Source organism: Mustela nivalis, assembly GCF_964662115.1.
Source record: "Mustela nivalis genome assembly, chromosome: 12".
NCBI classification, from domain to species: domain Eukaryota; kingdom Metazoa; phylum Chordata; class Mammalia; order Carnivora; family Mustelidae; genus Mustela; species Mustela nivalis.
In genome coordinates, this window is record NC_139031.1 from 14,187,908 (window position 1) to 14,203,258 (window position 15,351).

A 15,351-nucleotide genomic window follows, 5' to 3' on the forward strand; every position below is an offset into this window, starting at 1 on the left:
CTATTGATTCTTCATAGTAAGAATGTAAATATTTAAGTACAGAAGGATTAACATGCTTTGACTACAGGGTGCTGCCCCCAAGACCCACAGGGATATAATATATCATCTGTATCTGGCTTAACTTTCTAAATAGAGAACATTCTGAAATCTGCAAGCCATCTGTCCCCAAGGTTTAAGATCTGTATCAAAAGCATTATGTGTTTGTTACAGAAATATCAGAGAATAAACAAAAGGACTAAGTACATAAATCTAGATCCAAACCCAACCCATTGTTATGATTTCAGTGTATTTCCTTCCACATCTTTCTATGTGGATTATTCATGTTGAAAAATATTCAATGATACTATATATACACTGTTTCATAAAATATTTTATCAACAGTGTTCCAAAAACGCATTTCCTTGTCAGTAGAATGCTTTTCATGCTGTTTTAATAGCTACCCTGTATTTTTTTTTTAAAGATTTTATTTATTTATTTGACAGACAGAGATCACAAGTAGGCAGAGAGGCAGGCAGAGAGAGAGGGGGAAGCAGGCTCCCCACTGAGCAGAGAGCCTGATGCGGGGCTCAGTCCCAGGATCCTGAGATCATGACCTGAGCTGAAGGCAGAGGCTTAACCCACTGAGCCACCCAGGTGCCCCGCTACCCTGTATTTTACCACACACATTTAACCCCCTTATCCTTCCCTTCTTCTGCAAAGTGGTCCCTGAACAGGGTTCTGTAAAAGCTCCAGGGTTCTGTGCACCAGTCTGAAAACCACCAGTCTGGCTCAATATCTTCATTTGGCAGTAAAGAAACTGAGTCTCTTGATGGGGAGCTGTCCCCACCCCCACCCCAGGGCTGCTCAAATCTCTTGGGCTAATTTGATTTAGAACACACATCTCCAGAGATTGATCTCTGTCCTCTCTCCATGGTGTAATGACAGCTAAGCACAAGTCTTCCTTGCTCTTACCAAAATCTTAAAAAAAATAAAATAAAATAAAAAAATTATTTTGAAATAATTATAGATTTCACAGAAAGTTGCAAAGAGAACAGGGAGATCTTCTATACCCCTCACACAGTCTTCCCCCATTGGTTACACGGGGAAACTGACAATGATATAAGGCTTGTATATGGGTCTATGTCATTTTTATCACATGCATGAATTCACATAGCCAGCCCCATAATCAAGACAGAGAACTCTCCTGTCATTGTGAAGATTTTTCTCATTATCCCTTCAGAGACCTGTGCACACACACCATCCCCCTCCACCACTCCCAGCGGTCCTAATCCCGAACAACGGCTAGTTTGTTCTCCATCCCTATCATTTTTGTCATTTAGAGAATGTTATATGATCGGAATCATACACCGCGTGACTTTTTCAGATTGGCGTTTGTCACTTAGCATAATCACCTTGGGATCTATCCAAGTTGTGTTTATTGATAATTTATCACTTTTCATGCTGAGTAATATTCTAACATATGGATATGCCCTAAGTAGGAAGTTTTGGTTGTTTCTAGCTTTGGGCTATTACCAAAAAAGCTGCCGTGATTGATATATAGGTTTTTGTTTTGATGAATGTAAGTTTCCATTTCTCTGGGGTAAATGACATGAGTGTGACAGCTGGGTCCTAAGGAAAATGCCAATTTAGCCTTTTAGAAAACTGCTGGACTGTTTTCCAGAGTAGAGCATTTCACATTTCCACTGGCAACGCGTGACCAATCCAGTTTCTCCACATTTTTGCCGGTGTTTGGAATTGTCACAATTTATTATTTGAGCTGTCCTAATAGGTATATACTGATATCACATCATGGTTTTAATTTGTATTTCCCTAATGGCTAGTCATGTTGAACATCTCTTAGTTACCATCGGTGCATCCTTTTAGGTGAAATGTCTCTTTATGGCTTTGGTCCATTTTCCAGTTGGATTTTTTACTGTTGAAGTTTGAAAACTTCAGTTTTCTTTATCTAGTTGAGTCCTTTATCAGATATGTGGCTTACATATATTTTCTCCCAGTCTTTTAGCTTGTCTTTTTGTCCTTTAAGAAAAAAAAAAAAAAGATTTATTTATTTAAGAGAAAGCATGTGAGTAGGGAGAGGGCAGGGGGAGGGACAGAGGGAGGGGGAGTCTTAAGCAGACCCCATGGTGACTGCAGAACCTTTCCTGGGGCTCAATCCCATGACCCTGAGATCACGACCCAAGCCAAAGCCTAGAGTCTATCTATGCTTAACCAACGACACCACCCAGGCTCCTTTTTACAGGATCTTTTGCATAGAAAACTTTTGTATCATTTTTTGGTTTGTTTTATGGATTGCATTTTATATGTCTTATCTAAGAATTTTTCACTAAGCCCTTGGTTCTGAAAATGCTCTACTATGTTTCTTCTCAGTTTTATAGTTTTACATTTTCTTTTCTTTCCTTCCTCCCTCCCTTCCTTCCTTCCTTCCTTCCTTCCTTGAGTGAGAGAGCATGGGCTTTCACACACGTGGAGGAGGGGAGAGGCAGAGGGTGAGAGAGAATCTCAAGCAGACTAGACTCTCCACTGAGCAAGAAGCCTGTCATGGGGCTCGATCTCCCAACCCTGAGATCATGAGCTGAGCCAAAATCAGCAGTGGGATGCTTCACTGACGGAGCCATCCAAGTGCCCCTAGTTTCACGTTTTAAATTTATGATTCGTTTTGAGTTAATTTTTGTAGAGGGTATGAGGTTTAGGTCTTGGTTCTGTTTTTAACCCATGGATGTCCAGTTGGTCTAGCACCATTTGCTGAGAAGGTGGTCCTTCCTCTACTGAAACGCATCCACTTTGGTCAAACATCAGTTGACCTGACTTGTGTTGTGGGTTTATTTCTGGGTTCTCTATTTTCTTGCATTCAACTGTGTGTCTATGTTTCCATCGGAACCACAGTTTTGACTGTTGCAGCTGTGCAGTAAGTCTAGAAATCAGCTTGAGTAGTTTCTCCTTCTTTATTCTATTCAATAGGCCTCTGTTGATATGACCCTCTCTGGGAGGAGAGGAGTGCCTGGTTATTCCTCTTCACAAGACCTCCATGCCCCAGTGAGGGGGTGGTCCCATTACAGATGGACAGTCGGGGAAGTTCTCATTAGATCTCTTCTTTTTTTTTTTTTTTAAAGATTTTATTTATTTATTTGACAGAGAGAGATCACAAGTAGGCAGAGAGGCAGGCAGAGAGAGAGAGAGGAGGAAGCAGGCTCCCTGCTGAGCAGAGACCCCAATGCGGGACTCGATCCCAGGACCCTGAGATCATGACCTGAGCTGAAGGCAGCGGCCTAACCCACTGAGCCACCCAGGCGCCCTCATTAGATGTCTTCTGATACCACCCAACGAGGCTAACAAGGGGTGCCTTATTATCACAGGGTGGGACTGGGAGTTCAGACTCTGCACTTGGCCTTCTCTGACATAATACTAGGGGTGTCACGTTGGTTCATCTGGGTGAGGGTAGAAGTCTGGGCTTTCTACTTGGGCTTTGCCGGCATGAGTGGGCATGAGACCACAGTTTTTTCTGTGGTGTTCGTATGAATTAGAGTGATTATTATCTGGAAGTCTTCTTTCTTGCTAGGCTGTCCCTTTCCTGATCCCTTGGCTAGAGAGAACAGGCTTTATTTGGGATTTTTTTTTCTATCTGCATATCTTGCTGTAAGCCTAGAATGTAATAGGCAAAAGAAACCCTAGAGAATTCACCTCTGTCATTTCTCAGACCCTGAGTTTCCTAAAAGGTCTTCTCTCTACCTATCAGAGCCTTCTAATATTTATTATGTATATAATGTTCAGAATTTTCTGTTTTACTTATCGGGAAGAAAAAGTATTTCGACTCCATCTTTCCAGAAGCAGAAGTCAGAGATTTTTTTAAAAAAGCGAATCAAGTAAGGAATGTCATTCCCCTGCTTCAAAATTTCTAAGTGCTTCCCAGTGTGATTAGAATAAAATCCAAATTTCTTATCGGCCCCTCAGAACAGTCCCTGGCTTGGTTCCTGCTCTGCTCTGACACACTTGCCCCAGCCACACTGGCTTCCTTTCCGTTGCTTGAACATGTTGTGAGACAACACCTTGCACAGGTGCAAACAGGGACTGTGCCATTAGAGGACCTGTCCTGAGCGGCTGTGTGACCTCCTGCCACTTACTTAGCCTTTTTGTGCCTCTGTTTCCTCGTATGTGACTTGATACTAAGAACACTGCCAACCTCATAGGGTTATTGAAAAGATGTCGTGATTGACACACATGTAAAGTAATGAAATGTGCTCTGCAGGCATAGGGACAATGCCCAGCGGGACGGGGGACCACTCAAGAGATACCTTAGCTATGGGGATGAGCTCCTGCAAGGCTGGCTGTTCCTTGCTGCCTGGCTCCCTTCCCCCAACTCCTTTTGTGCAAGCCGGGCTCATTTTAATCCTCTAAACCTCAGCTCCAGGGCTGAGTTTGCTAATCTAAAGTAGCCTCTCCTCCTTTCTCTGAAGCCTAGCCTTCTATAATTGGCTCTTTTCATAATCTGCAATATCTTGCTAATTTATTACTTGTTTACTGTTTGTCTCTTTCCTTCTGGACACGAGCTTCATGAGGGAAGGGACCTTGTCTCTTACTGCCCTATCCTCAGAGCCCAGAACAGAGCGTCACATAGTACACTCTCAGTAAATATTTATTGGATGGATGAAAGAATTCAGGTCATTTATGGTTACAGACTTAGGACACAGGATGCTGCAACAGACATTATACCACCTTAAACTTTTTCTCATAGGATGAAGTTCCTAAAGTGGGATCACTGGGTCTGAGGATATGCAAATTGCCTTTTTGACAGATTGTATTAATTTATTGTCTGGGAGGAGTCCTATGAATGTGCTGCACATCTGTACCCTCCACTTAGGGCTTGTAGGAGGAAAAAAAAGCAAGCCTTGAAATACAGTCTCCTTCCTATACTTCTACATTCACAATAACTAATATTCTGTTATACTTTGCAGAGAAGGGCACTGGGAACCTGGGATTAAATTGCTTCCCCGGGGTCGCACAGGGTTAATGAGAGCTGGGATCCGGGTGCAGGCAGTTTGGTTCTAAACTCTGCTCTTAACCCTCAAGATGTGCTTTTTCTCTCTGTGTCCTTCAGTGATTCCTGGGCCCTGGGACGTTTGAGGACAGCTGCCCCATCCACAGAGGGGGAGACACAGCGACCCCCAGCTGGGCAGAAGAGCAGAATGAGAGGTGGGTAGGGGAAGGGGCAGGGGCATCGGTTGTGGGGGGTAGGAGGCTCCCCCTTGCCTCAACTTCCCCTGATGAGAGAGGCAGAACGAGCATTGGTCATTCTCCTTGTAGTCTTCCGTGCTAACCCTTCAGCTCTGCCTTGTCGCTCCTGAGTTCAGCCTTCAGAACTTGGCCTGGGTGAGTGCACTGGATTACAGAATTCAACAGGCGATGCTGTCCGTGGGGCTTCCTTCTCGAGTTCTCTATACTCTCGCAGGGGCTTCAGTTTTTTCCCAGTAAAAAGTCAAAGACAAACAAACAAAAAATAGCCCCCCTTTCATTCTAGGGTACCTCTTCCAGGCACCCCGGGTGGGTGCGTGTGGGGATTTGTCCCCGTGCCGAGCTCATTAATGGGCACGAAGTGACCTCTGCAGAGGAACTTACCCCGAACCAGGAGACGTGGCTGTACCCGCTTCACCCCTCTCGCTCCTTAGCCCCCCGCCCACCCCGCTAAACAGGGAAGACAGGAATAGGAGTGAAGGGTGACTCCTACGTGTGGCCCTGACTCTGTTTACCTGGGTCAGGCCCGAAGTGTGACTTTTCGCTACGGACTTGTCATCGGTGGATTCTCTTTTAAAAAGTAAAGTGTTTTCGAAGACACGGTGAGGATGGGGGGCGCGATATTCTTTTCGTTTCCAGAACGACTTCATTTTTTCCAGTGACAAGGAGTGGTTGGTGTGCTTCATAGACACGCTGGAAGGTCGTCTCTAGGGCCCTTCGAAGGCCTCTAGAAACCTTTCCCAAAACTTCTGCTGGCTGCCGGGTGAGTTATTTTCCTTAGAGAAGAAAGTCACCGCTTCCCGGTGGGGCCCCGAGGTCATGGCCCTGGGCACAGGTGGCTGGGGGAGGGAGGGGGTTTGAGCAGGGCTGGCCGGTGAGGCAGGTTTGTCCTCGCCCACGGGCAGGTGTTGATAGTTGATACAACAGAGCTCGCTCTGGGCTCCGGAGCACCTGGGGAGGAGGAGTCCTGGGAGGGGCTGGTGGCGCAGGGAAGCTACCTGAGGATCCCCCAAGCCAGGCTGGTCCCGGCCTGCCACTCACAAGCCCTGACCAAACACCTCTGGTCCAGGGCGGCCGGGGTGTGTGGGGGGGCACTCTTGAGGTGGTTGGTCTGAGGAAGCACTGAGAGCGGCAGCCCTACTGCAGATGCCTGCCTAGGACCTGCTGGGACAAAGCTGGGGTAAGAAGGCTTTTCACCCTGGGTTCTTGGTCAGCTTGGTGCTAATGTATGTCTGTCTCTCTTCTATGGAAACATGGCCTTCTTTACCAGAAGGGGGGAGTATGAAAAGTTTTAATTCATCTAGGTGTCAAAAGGCAAAAAATGGAGGTGAAGGCCAGATGTTTGGGTTCTAATCAGTACATTGGGAGCTAGCTTCTGAGCATCAGCTTTGTGGCTGAGCTAGGCTGGTGACAGAATGGAAAACATGGCGTCGTTCTAACCTCATGAAATTTACTAGCTAGTGGGCAACACAAATGTTAAATAAGTAATTGCTGGCGATTTATATTCTGGGATTTTTATTCTGAGGGTGCTTGGTTCACCTAGTGTTGGTGGTGGTCTGGAAGGGCTTATGGAGGAAGAGGGTCCTGACACGGAGGCTCCCATGACAGGATTATGTTGGGTGTGTGGGATACGGGTAGGGGGCAGAGTGAGGTTCCAGATCTAGGGGAAAGCGTGGACAAAAGTCCTGAGGCAAGAGGGAGCTCTGGGAGAAGTTCCGTGTGTCTGGAGAGCAATGTCAAGAGAAATGAAGCTGGAGGGGTAGGCAGAAGCCAGATATGCAGCCTTTTTGTTGGACAAAATGAGGGTTTTAGCGTTATTTTATGAGAAATAGACATAATAAAAAACTTAAAGCAGGGAAGGGATAAACCCAGTGTCTGGCAAACAGTAGCTACTGTATACATTATAAAATGAAATGAGCAAAGGGGGCCCATTCTGGAGGTGTGCTGGTTCTTCCGGAAGGTCGGTCTTCGGGGCAAACAATTTGTCTTGGCAGTGGCAGCACAGTCCAGAGGGTCTTGGATGAGAAGACCTTGGATGTCCTCTTTTTCCCTATAGAGGACATACAGATTTACTTCATTCTGGCTGACTGCACTGGGTTCTGGAGGTCAGCTTAATCATTTTCCTGGTGATGGATATCTATGTTAGATTCATTTATTACAATTATTATATACGATGTTATCAGAAACATCCTTGTGCATCCATTTTCCCATATATCTCCAAGTTGGTCTGGATGAGGAGCAACGGAAATCCGGGGTCATGGGTATGAGTAATATAAAATGTGATAGACACTGACATATTGCCCTCCGAAAAAGCTGCACAAACTTACACTTCAAGTACTAAGTGTATGAAAATGCCTGCTCTCTCGTACCATCTACAACAGGAGTTTATAATCGTATTTTTTAATCCTTCGCCAATCCAGTAGGTAGTGAAAAGTGCTATCTTGTTTTTGTTTATATTTTTAAAAATTAGGAGCCCTTCCTGTTGGATTTTTTTTTTCACATTGGATATGAATATAATGCAACAAAAGCCAGTTTCGATCTAAGGTTTCTACTCCCTTATTCTCTCCAACATCTTTTTCTCCCGCAGACCAAGGCTGTGTCAAGATGGCGTCCGTGTTTCGCAGTGAGGAGATGTGTTTGTCCCAGCTGTTTCTCCAGGTGGAGGCTGCCTATTGCTGTGTGGCTGAGCTTGGGGAGCTCGGATTGGTTCAGTTCAAAGATGTAGGTGCTGCGTTCTTGGAATGTCACTTTCACACCACTTTTTCGTAGTGAACCAAGTGCAGGGAGCAGAGCCGTGAGCCGGGGTAGATGGAATACCATTTGGTTCTAGTTGTTCTGGCTAAGATGTGGGATACCATTGAGCAAGTGATTTGCATGCCTGTTCTCCTTTCCTCCATATGTATCTCCTCTCTAGGAATGTTTTGAAGCCCTACTACAGTCAGTACTTGTTAGACGGCATTATACGTTCTTTCCTAAGGGGTGTCTTCGAAGATTTGATCTCTCCGATGGTGGTTTCCTTACCAAGCTTTTTTGAATCTGATTTAGAAAATTGGACTCTTTGCCCCTTTACTTCCTCACCAAGATCACGGTCAAAACTAAGCCCCTGCAGGGAAGGGTTATGACTTGGTCTTTGCATCCTGAGTTCCTAGCATAGGACCCGATGAGGGGTAGCTCCTTAGTGACATTTACTGGGCAGGAAGCGGTTTTGTTGATGATTGTGGTAATTTTGGAAGCAGCTATGCAATTTCAAGAGCCTCTCGCATTCATGATTCCACTGAGGCTTTCAAGGCTCATTGGGATATAAATGCCGCTTAAAGTAAGGAAACCGTGTCAGTGGGAGGACTGTCTCTTAGAAGTGTAAGAAGGCTAGAGCTGAGGCATTTGGGGGATTAAGAGTAACATTTAAGAATTTAAGAACATTTAAGAATAACCCCAAATTACATTTGGAGATGTGAAACTATCAAGGTTTTTGCCCGTAACTCACGTCTTGTGCATGGAAATATTTCCTAAAGTGATTCCAGCAACATTTTCCAGCATTAAAAAAACAAAAAACAGAACAGAATAAAAAACACAACAACAAAATAAACCAAAGGGAACACGTTGATGGCTGTTGATACCGACGGTCTTATGGTTTCTCCCCACTCTAGTTGAATGTGAATGTGAACAGCTTCCAAAGGAAATTTGTGAATGAAGTGAGGAGGTGTGAGTCCCTGGAGAGAATCCTCCGTAAGCCAATTTTCTGTTTACTGTCTAAATGGGAACTGGTGGGGAGGTAAAGGGTTTGCAGAAATGGATTATAACCCACATGTCCCTATGTGAATAGGGGCAAAGTGTTCTTGGGACAGCGTAAGGCAGGGAGAGTTGGGACCCAGATGCTGTGGCAGGTCCCGGGAACAATTGGGGCAGCTGAGCCGGCTAAAAGTCGGTTGTCTGCTTGGATCCATTTCTCAGGTTAGAAAACACAATCACCGGGGCGCCTGGGTGGCTCAGTGGTTTGGGCTGCTGCCTTCGGCTCAGGTCATGATCTCAGGGTCCTGGGATCGAGCCCCGCATCGGGCTCTCTGCTCCGCAGGAAGCCTGCTTCCCTATTTCTCTCTCTCTCTCTCTCTCTCTGCCTGCCTCTCTGCCTACTTGTGATCTCTGTCTGTCAAATAAATAAATAAAATCTTAAAAAAAAAAAAAGAAAAGAAACCACAATCACCTTGGGCCTTCTGGTGGGGGTTTCATCCCACAGGTTTTCTGGAAGATGAGATGCAAAATGAGATTGTGCCTCAATTGCCTGAGAGGCCTCCACCGACCCCTCTTCCTCGGGAAATGATTACGCTGGAGGTAGGTTGCGCCAAGAACATTCTAGCCGGCAGCCTTCCCTCTTTCTTTTCCTCTCTACTTCCTTTTCTAAAACCCTGACTGACTGCCATGTACAAGGTTCCTTAGAGAGAAAGAAAACATGGCCGTGCCATCTAGAAGCTTCTAGAGCTGGTAGTGGAGGAAGGAGGGAGGGCTGGGCAGTGGGAGAGGATGTCAAAAAGTAGGCAGAGCCAGATCCTGGAAGCCCTGCAGAGCTTGATTTTAAAAATTGGATATTTTATCCTCAGAAGAGGAAGGGCCCACTGAAGGAGGCAGGAAGGTAGGTGGGGAAGCTTCACTGCCAAGCCTTATCTCTGCCTGGGTTTGTTTTTTCCTTTTAAGATAACTTCAGATTCTTGACATTTTTGAAGCTGTTAGTGGTATAAATAAAGATACTCTAACAGAGATAAGAGACTTGCAACTCCACTGGGGGAAAAAAAAGAAAGAGAGAGTGAGAAAGAGAAAGAAGGAAAAGAAAAGAAAAAAAAATCAGTGCATTTGGTATTGGCCGACTGGTTGGCTTTGAAACTCTACCCTCTCGTACATTCATATTCATAACCAGTTAGATAAGGTATAATTGGATATGTGCCAACAGTCCCTACTCAGTATTTTCCTCTTGGGTATTATTTATTGTTGTTGCTTTTGAAGATTTATTTGTTTGTTTTGGAGGGGGAGAGAGAATGGGTGTTGGGGGCAGAGGAAGAGGGAGATGCTTAAGCAGACTCTGTGTAGAGTGTGGGGTCCGAGGCAGAGCTAGATCCCACGACCTTGAGATTATGACCAGAGCTGAAACCAAGAGTTAACTGACTGAGTCGTGTAGGCACCCCTGGATATTATTTACTGTAAAGATGAAATTAGAACAACACGAGCTTATGAGTACCAATATCTGTCTAACCATGGATCAAGGGGACAGACTGATTGGACTGCGGTAGCAGTTAGTGGGGTATTCCCCCGGCATTCCGAGGGAGGAGTGTCCTTCTGGCTGGAGTACACAGTTAGCTTTGGGCCCTTGCCTTGCAGAATTTCTAAAGAGGCTTTCATAACAATCCTAGATGAAGTATTAATTCAAAAAGAAAAAAGTCTACCCACAAATCCATCATCTCAGCAAAAACTGCCTTTTCTGTTTTCAGGTTTTGTCCTTATCAGCTATATATTTATGTAATTATTATATGTCCATAATCTACATTATAATTTTCTCCTTTTTGCATTTTCTATTGTATTATAAACTGTTTCTTAAATAATGCATGATTCTCCAAAATGTTTTTAAAGGCAGCATTATTTTTAATAGAATCATTAAATGGATAGAACAAGTGGTTAAGAAATGGAGATTTCATTTTCCCCCCCAACTCGGCGCCACTAATATCTGTCTTTGACTAGGTGACCTTAATCCATTTTCACATCGTGTGGTTGCTGATTTACTGGCAATTGTCTTTGTTAAATATTGAGTTGACAGAGTGGAATTAAAAAAAAATATATGGATAAGGTATAAGGAATAATGATGTAGCAAACATCTAGTGCCATCACCCTATATGACGTAAAAGTTGACCACGGTGATGCTCTTGAAGCCTTCTGTGCACCCCTCCTTCCCCTCCCCCTCCTTCCCCTCCCCCTCCTTCCCCTCCCCCTTCTTTCCCCTCCCCCTCCTCCAACCTTGAGATTATCTTGTTCTGAATTTTGTATTTTTTCTTTTCCTTGTTTCTTCATAGTTTTATCACATATTTAGTCTTCTAAGTAGCATATGATTTAGCTTTGCACATCTTAGTTTTATATAAATGAAATCATAATGTTTCTTCTTTTGCAACTTGCTGTTTTTTTTTTTTAACATCATTTTATTTTTTAAGACACCGTGTTGTTTCATGTGTCTGAAATTAATTTGTTTTTACTGCTGGGCAGTGTTTCTTTTATTGCATGTACCATATTTTATGGAACTTTATTCATTTACTGTTGATGGGCATTTGGATAAATGAGAAATGAGCGTTCATATTTTTAAATTATATACCAAACCTTAGTGCATTCATGAATTGTGTCCAATAGAGACTTGATCTTTACTTATTAGGTTTTGAATTTCAATATCTATATCTTACCTTTCTAAGATTTCTTAATGATTCCCCTTTTATATTTAACTTTTCTTTCATTTTAGGACATGTTGGTTTAATAATTTCTTGGTGTGTGTGAATGTGTGTGTGTTTAAGTGATGCCTTCTCTTATCTCTTTGAGCTTTCTAAGAAAAGCCTTAAATTCTTTTTTAGACTAATCCATAAAAATAATTTCACCCAATATAAATTTGTGTTCTGATTGTTTATTTTTTAAAAATTTTCTTATCATTAGATTTCTTCTTGAGATTTGTTTTTTATGCTCATTTGCTGCTCATTTGGAAGGAAGATTGTTTTTTTCTTCTTGCCTGTTATGGTCACATTTCTCTCTACAGCTTTTTGTACTTGCTTGTACCTGGTTCTCCAGACTCCAACCTAGAACTAGAGATTCCTCTTTTTTTTTTTTTTTTGAGATTCCTCTTTTTATCTTTCATCATTACAGTGTATTTGAGGCAGAAGGAATTCTCAACATGTAAATTCACTCCAGCTTCCCTTTTTTAGTGTTTTAAATGGGGGAGAGACATTCAATTTTGCTGAAATGCCTTGGCTTCTTCAGGAAGCTAATTCTCATTCCCCCAGAGTGTTTTCTAATCCTCCCTATTTGATAAAAATGTATCTAGTTTATAGCTCTACAATTATTTCTAGTTGGACTAAACATGCCACTGGACTTCTAGCTACATTATGATACATTGAATTCTTCTTTAATTTTTAGTCATTTGTACTGGTTAATGTACAGTAAATATCTCAGTACCGTCTGCCTGCTTTCCCTTCTTTTTCCATTCTGCATAGACTCTTCTAGAAAAACTAGAAGGAGAATTACAGGAAGCCAACCAGAACCAGCAGGCTTTGAAGAAAAGCTTCCTAGAACTGACTGAACTCAAACATCTCCTGAAGAAAACCCAAGACTTCTTTGAGGTTATTATCTGGAGACTATTTATTAAAGGGACCTTCCCCCCAGAGCCTCAAGTTTCCATTTGGAAAACTGGCTGGTTTGGAATATGCTAATCACACTTGTTTCTCTGCCATATTGAGGTCGTTAGTGATGGGGGGTGGGCATTCTGGGTGAAACGTGGTGCCAATTTGAACTAAACACAAAAATATTATGATGCTTGTTAGGAAATATGTGCCCTAAACGCGCCAATAAATGTGGAAGTGAGAACAAAGCACAACAGTGAGTTTGGGCTGATTTGGGATTTCGGTAGTGAAAGACTGGGGAAGTTCTTGATCTGGCAAAGACACCTCGACTTCTTGAATTCTGTTAACCATCTGTGGAAAATTAAAGTTTTGTTAAAAATAGATAAACCTTTGCGATGTAGGGAACTTTGAAGATTGCTTAAATACATTTAAGAGAAAGCAGGTTTCCTTTGACTTTCAGACGGAAACCAACCTCGCTGATGATTTCTTTACGGAAGACACTTCGGGTCTCCTGGAGTTAAGAGTGACGCCTGCCTACGTGTCAGGAAAGCTGGGGTTAGTGGAACTCTGCTCTGAAAGTTACATGTGGATGGGTTTCTGGTCCCCGACTGAGTGCCTGGAGTGTGATAGATTTCCCTGAGGGTTTGAGCAAGTGAATGAATGAATGAACATGCCACTGGAAAGAGGGCTATTTCACATAAATATAGACTTCCCCACAGTAATAAACCCAAGAGTAACCTTTTCAGGCTGGTGGAGTGGAAGGTAGTGTTACCTTCTTGTTAAAGGTGAAACTAACATTCTGGGAGCCTGAAGACTACAAAGTTTGTGTTGTTCCTACATGAGGAGGTTGTGGGGAGAATTATTTAGATGGGTTTTCTCAATGGGTCCCTGCTTCCTTCTCTTGGAAATACTGTGTTGGCAATAAAACAGATTTGAAATTTGCTGTTTGAAGTGCAATTGGCAATGAGGTAGTTATATGATCACGTTGTCCATAAGAAGGAGTAATACGGTATTAAAATGTGTGGTGATTCAAAATGGTGGGATTTCATTCAGTGTCCAAGTACAATGGATGGTTATGCATTGAAAACATTTGATCAGGAGGTTAGATAGGATCAGCGTAGTTTGAAGTAAAAGACCAAGAAAGTAACCATTTTAAAGTTACTATGAAAAGTTTCAACTGGAAATTAGACACCAGGATGCTTTTAAAAGTAGAGATAAATGGAAATCAGTATGTCTGTTTCACTTCTAGTACATTATTTGTAAAAATGCACAGAGCCCATTGTTGAGTAGTTGGAACAGTTCCTTTCTTTAGCTAGGGTGCCCTAACGGATGGGCTATCCTATTTCTAATTGCAAGTAAGTGACTTTGTAGTATCGGGGTGATTAAGGAAGTCTTAGCACATAAGAGGAAACAGGAGGCCAAAAGGGACTTGGGGCGAGTAGGGGCTGGGTTGCCGAGTGGTCTTGGAACCCCGGCCAGCTAGGGAGTCCTCCTCGTGCTCAGAGGGTAGTGGGTCTCCATGTCATGCTGGTGCATCCTCAGGTCCTACGGGGCCGTCTCCCTGCACCCCGCTCCCTGGACCTCAGCAATGCCTCCCTGTCTGACTGCCCAGGTTCACGGCTGGGGTGATCAACAGGGAGCGGATGGCTTCCTTTGAGAGGCTGCTGTGGCGAGTGTGCCGAGGGAACATCTACCTGAAGTTCAGTGAGATGGACACGACTCTGGAGGACCCCGTCACGGTGGGTGTTGCGGGCTGCGGGGAACTGTGTCCTCAGTGTCCTGGGGCCCTCATCTTGGCGGCGGGGGGGAGTGGTTCTCTGAAGCAGGGTCTTCAACTTCTGTGAAGCTTTTCCTAGCTTTTCTCTTCCCCCAATTTTTGTAAAAAAAAAAAAAAAGTATCAAAGGTCAATTCAAGGATTGATTATTGTGAATACCCCACATTGTTGTGAACACCCCACAACTGTTCATGCTTCCAAGACGCAGCTGTACCTGGAAACTTAGCAGCGCTCCTGCCCCATGAGGCGGCCGCTGGGTCTTCCTCACCAAGAGCTAAGAACTGGGCTTGGTCGGTGCGCCCCAAGTTTCAGTGTGCACCTGAGCAGAAGCAACCTGGGCATCTTGTTAGAATGCACCTTTGGAAATAATGTAAAGCTGCGGCCCCCACCCCCAATCCTAAATAGTGTTCCCGGGGTTCCCATGAGCAGCTGTCAATGTAACGATTCATTTTTTTCTTCTTTGCAATTGATGCCTAAGATCTCCAGTGAGTTCATGTGACCTTGTCTATCTACTTATGGACTTTGTTTCCAAGTTTTCTCCAGAATCTAGACACTATGATGAGCATCTCCATGCATGTCATTTTTATTTTCTTTTGAATTACTTCCTTGATATACATTCAGGGAAATCGGTTTACTGGCCTAAAGGGTGTGGGCATTTTCATGACTCTTGGTCATGATAGCTGATAGCTGGCTTTTCAGTGGGACCATACCTCATCCCAGTGCCCTGAGTGACGTGTGGTGGGCACACTGGATTGGTTGTAACTTTTCCAACAATGGATTTCATTATTTTGCCTTTACCGCCCTCTACCCCAAACTAAGTAAGTATAAAATAGCACGTTTCTTTGCTTGAACAATTTCATATATGGTTGGAAAATATATATTCTTTCTTGTGGATTATCAAACTTGGACTTGAAAATCGCATTTTAATCAGAGTTCCTATGGACACACAATGAATCAAAAATTAGACATGGCTTTACCTTTGTTAAACATCCACT

The 15,351-nt window shown here is 43.6% G+C and overlaps 1 protein-coding gene across 1 annotated transcript in view; it reads left to right on the forward strand.

Moving 5' to 3' along the window:
- ATP6V0A4 (ATPase H+ transporting V0 subunit a4) overlaps nt 1–15,351 on the forward strand; it is a 71,551-nt gene that overhangs the window by 15,646 nt on the left and 40,554 nt on the right. The window contains exons 2-10 of the mRNA XM_082693973.1: nt 5,093–5,187; nt 5,299–5,364; nt 5,886–5,989; nt 7,814–7,947; nt 8,874–8,952; nt 9,461–9,555; nt 12,456–12,581; nt 13,042–13,136; nt 14,194–14,326. Of these exons, the coding sequence (XP_082550099.1) occupies nt 7,831–7,947; nt 8,874–8,952; nt 9,461–9,555; nt 12,456–12,581; nt 13,042–13,136; nt 14,194–14,326 (645 nt within the window). The 5' untranslated portion in view covers nt 5,093–5,187; nt 5,299–5,364; nt 5,886–5,989; nt 7,814–7,830. The remainder of the gene's footprint in view (nt 1–5,092; nt 5,188–5,298; nt 5,365–5,885; nt 5,990–7,813; nt 7,948–8,873; nt 8,953–9,460; nt 9,556–12,455; nt 12,582–13,041; nt 13,137–14,193; nt 14,327–15,351) is intronic.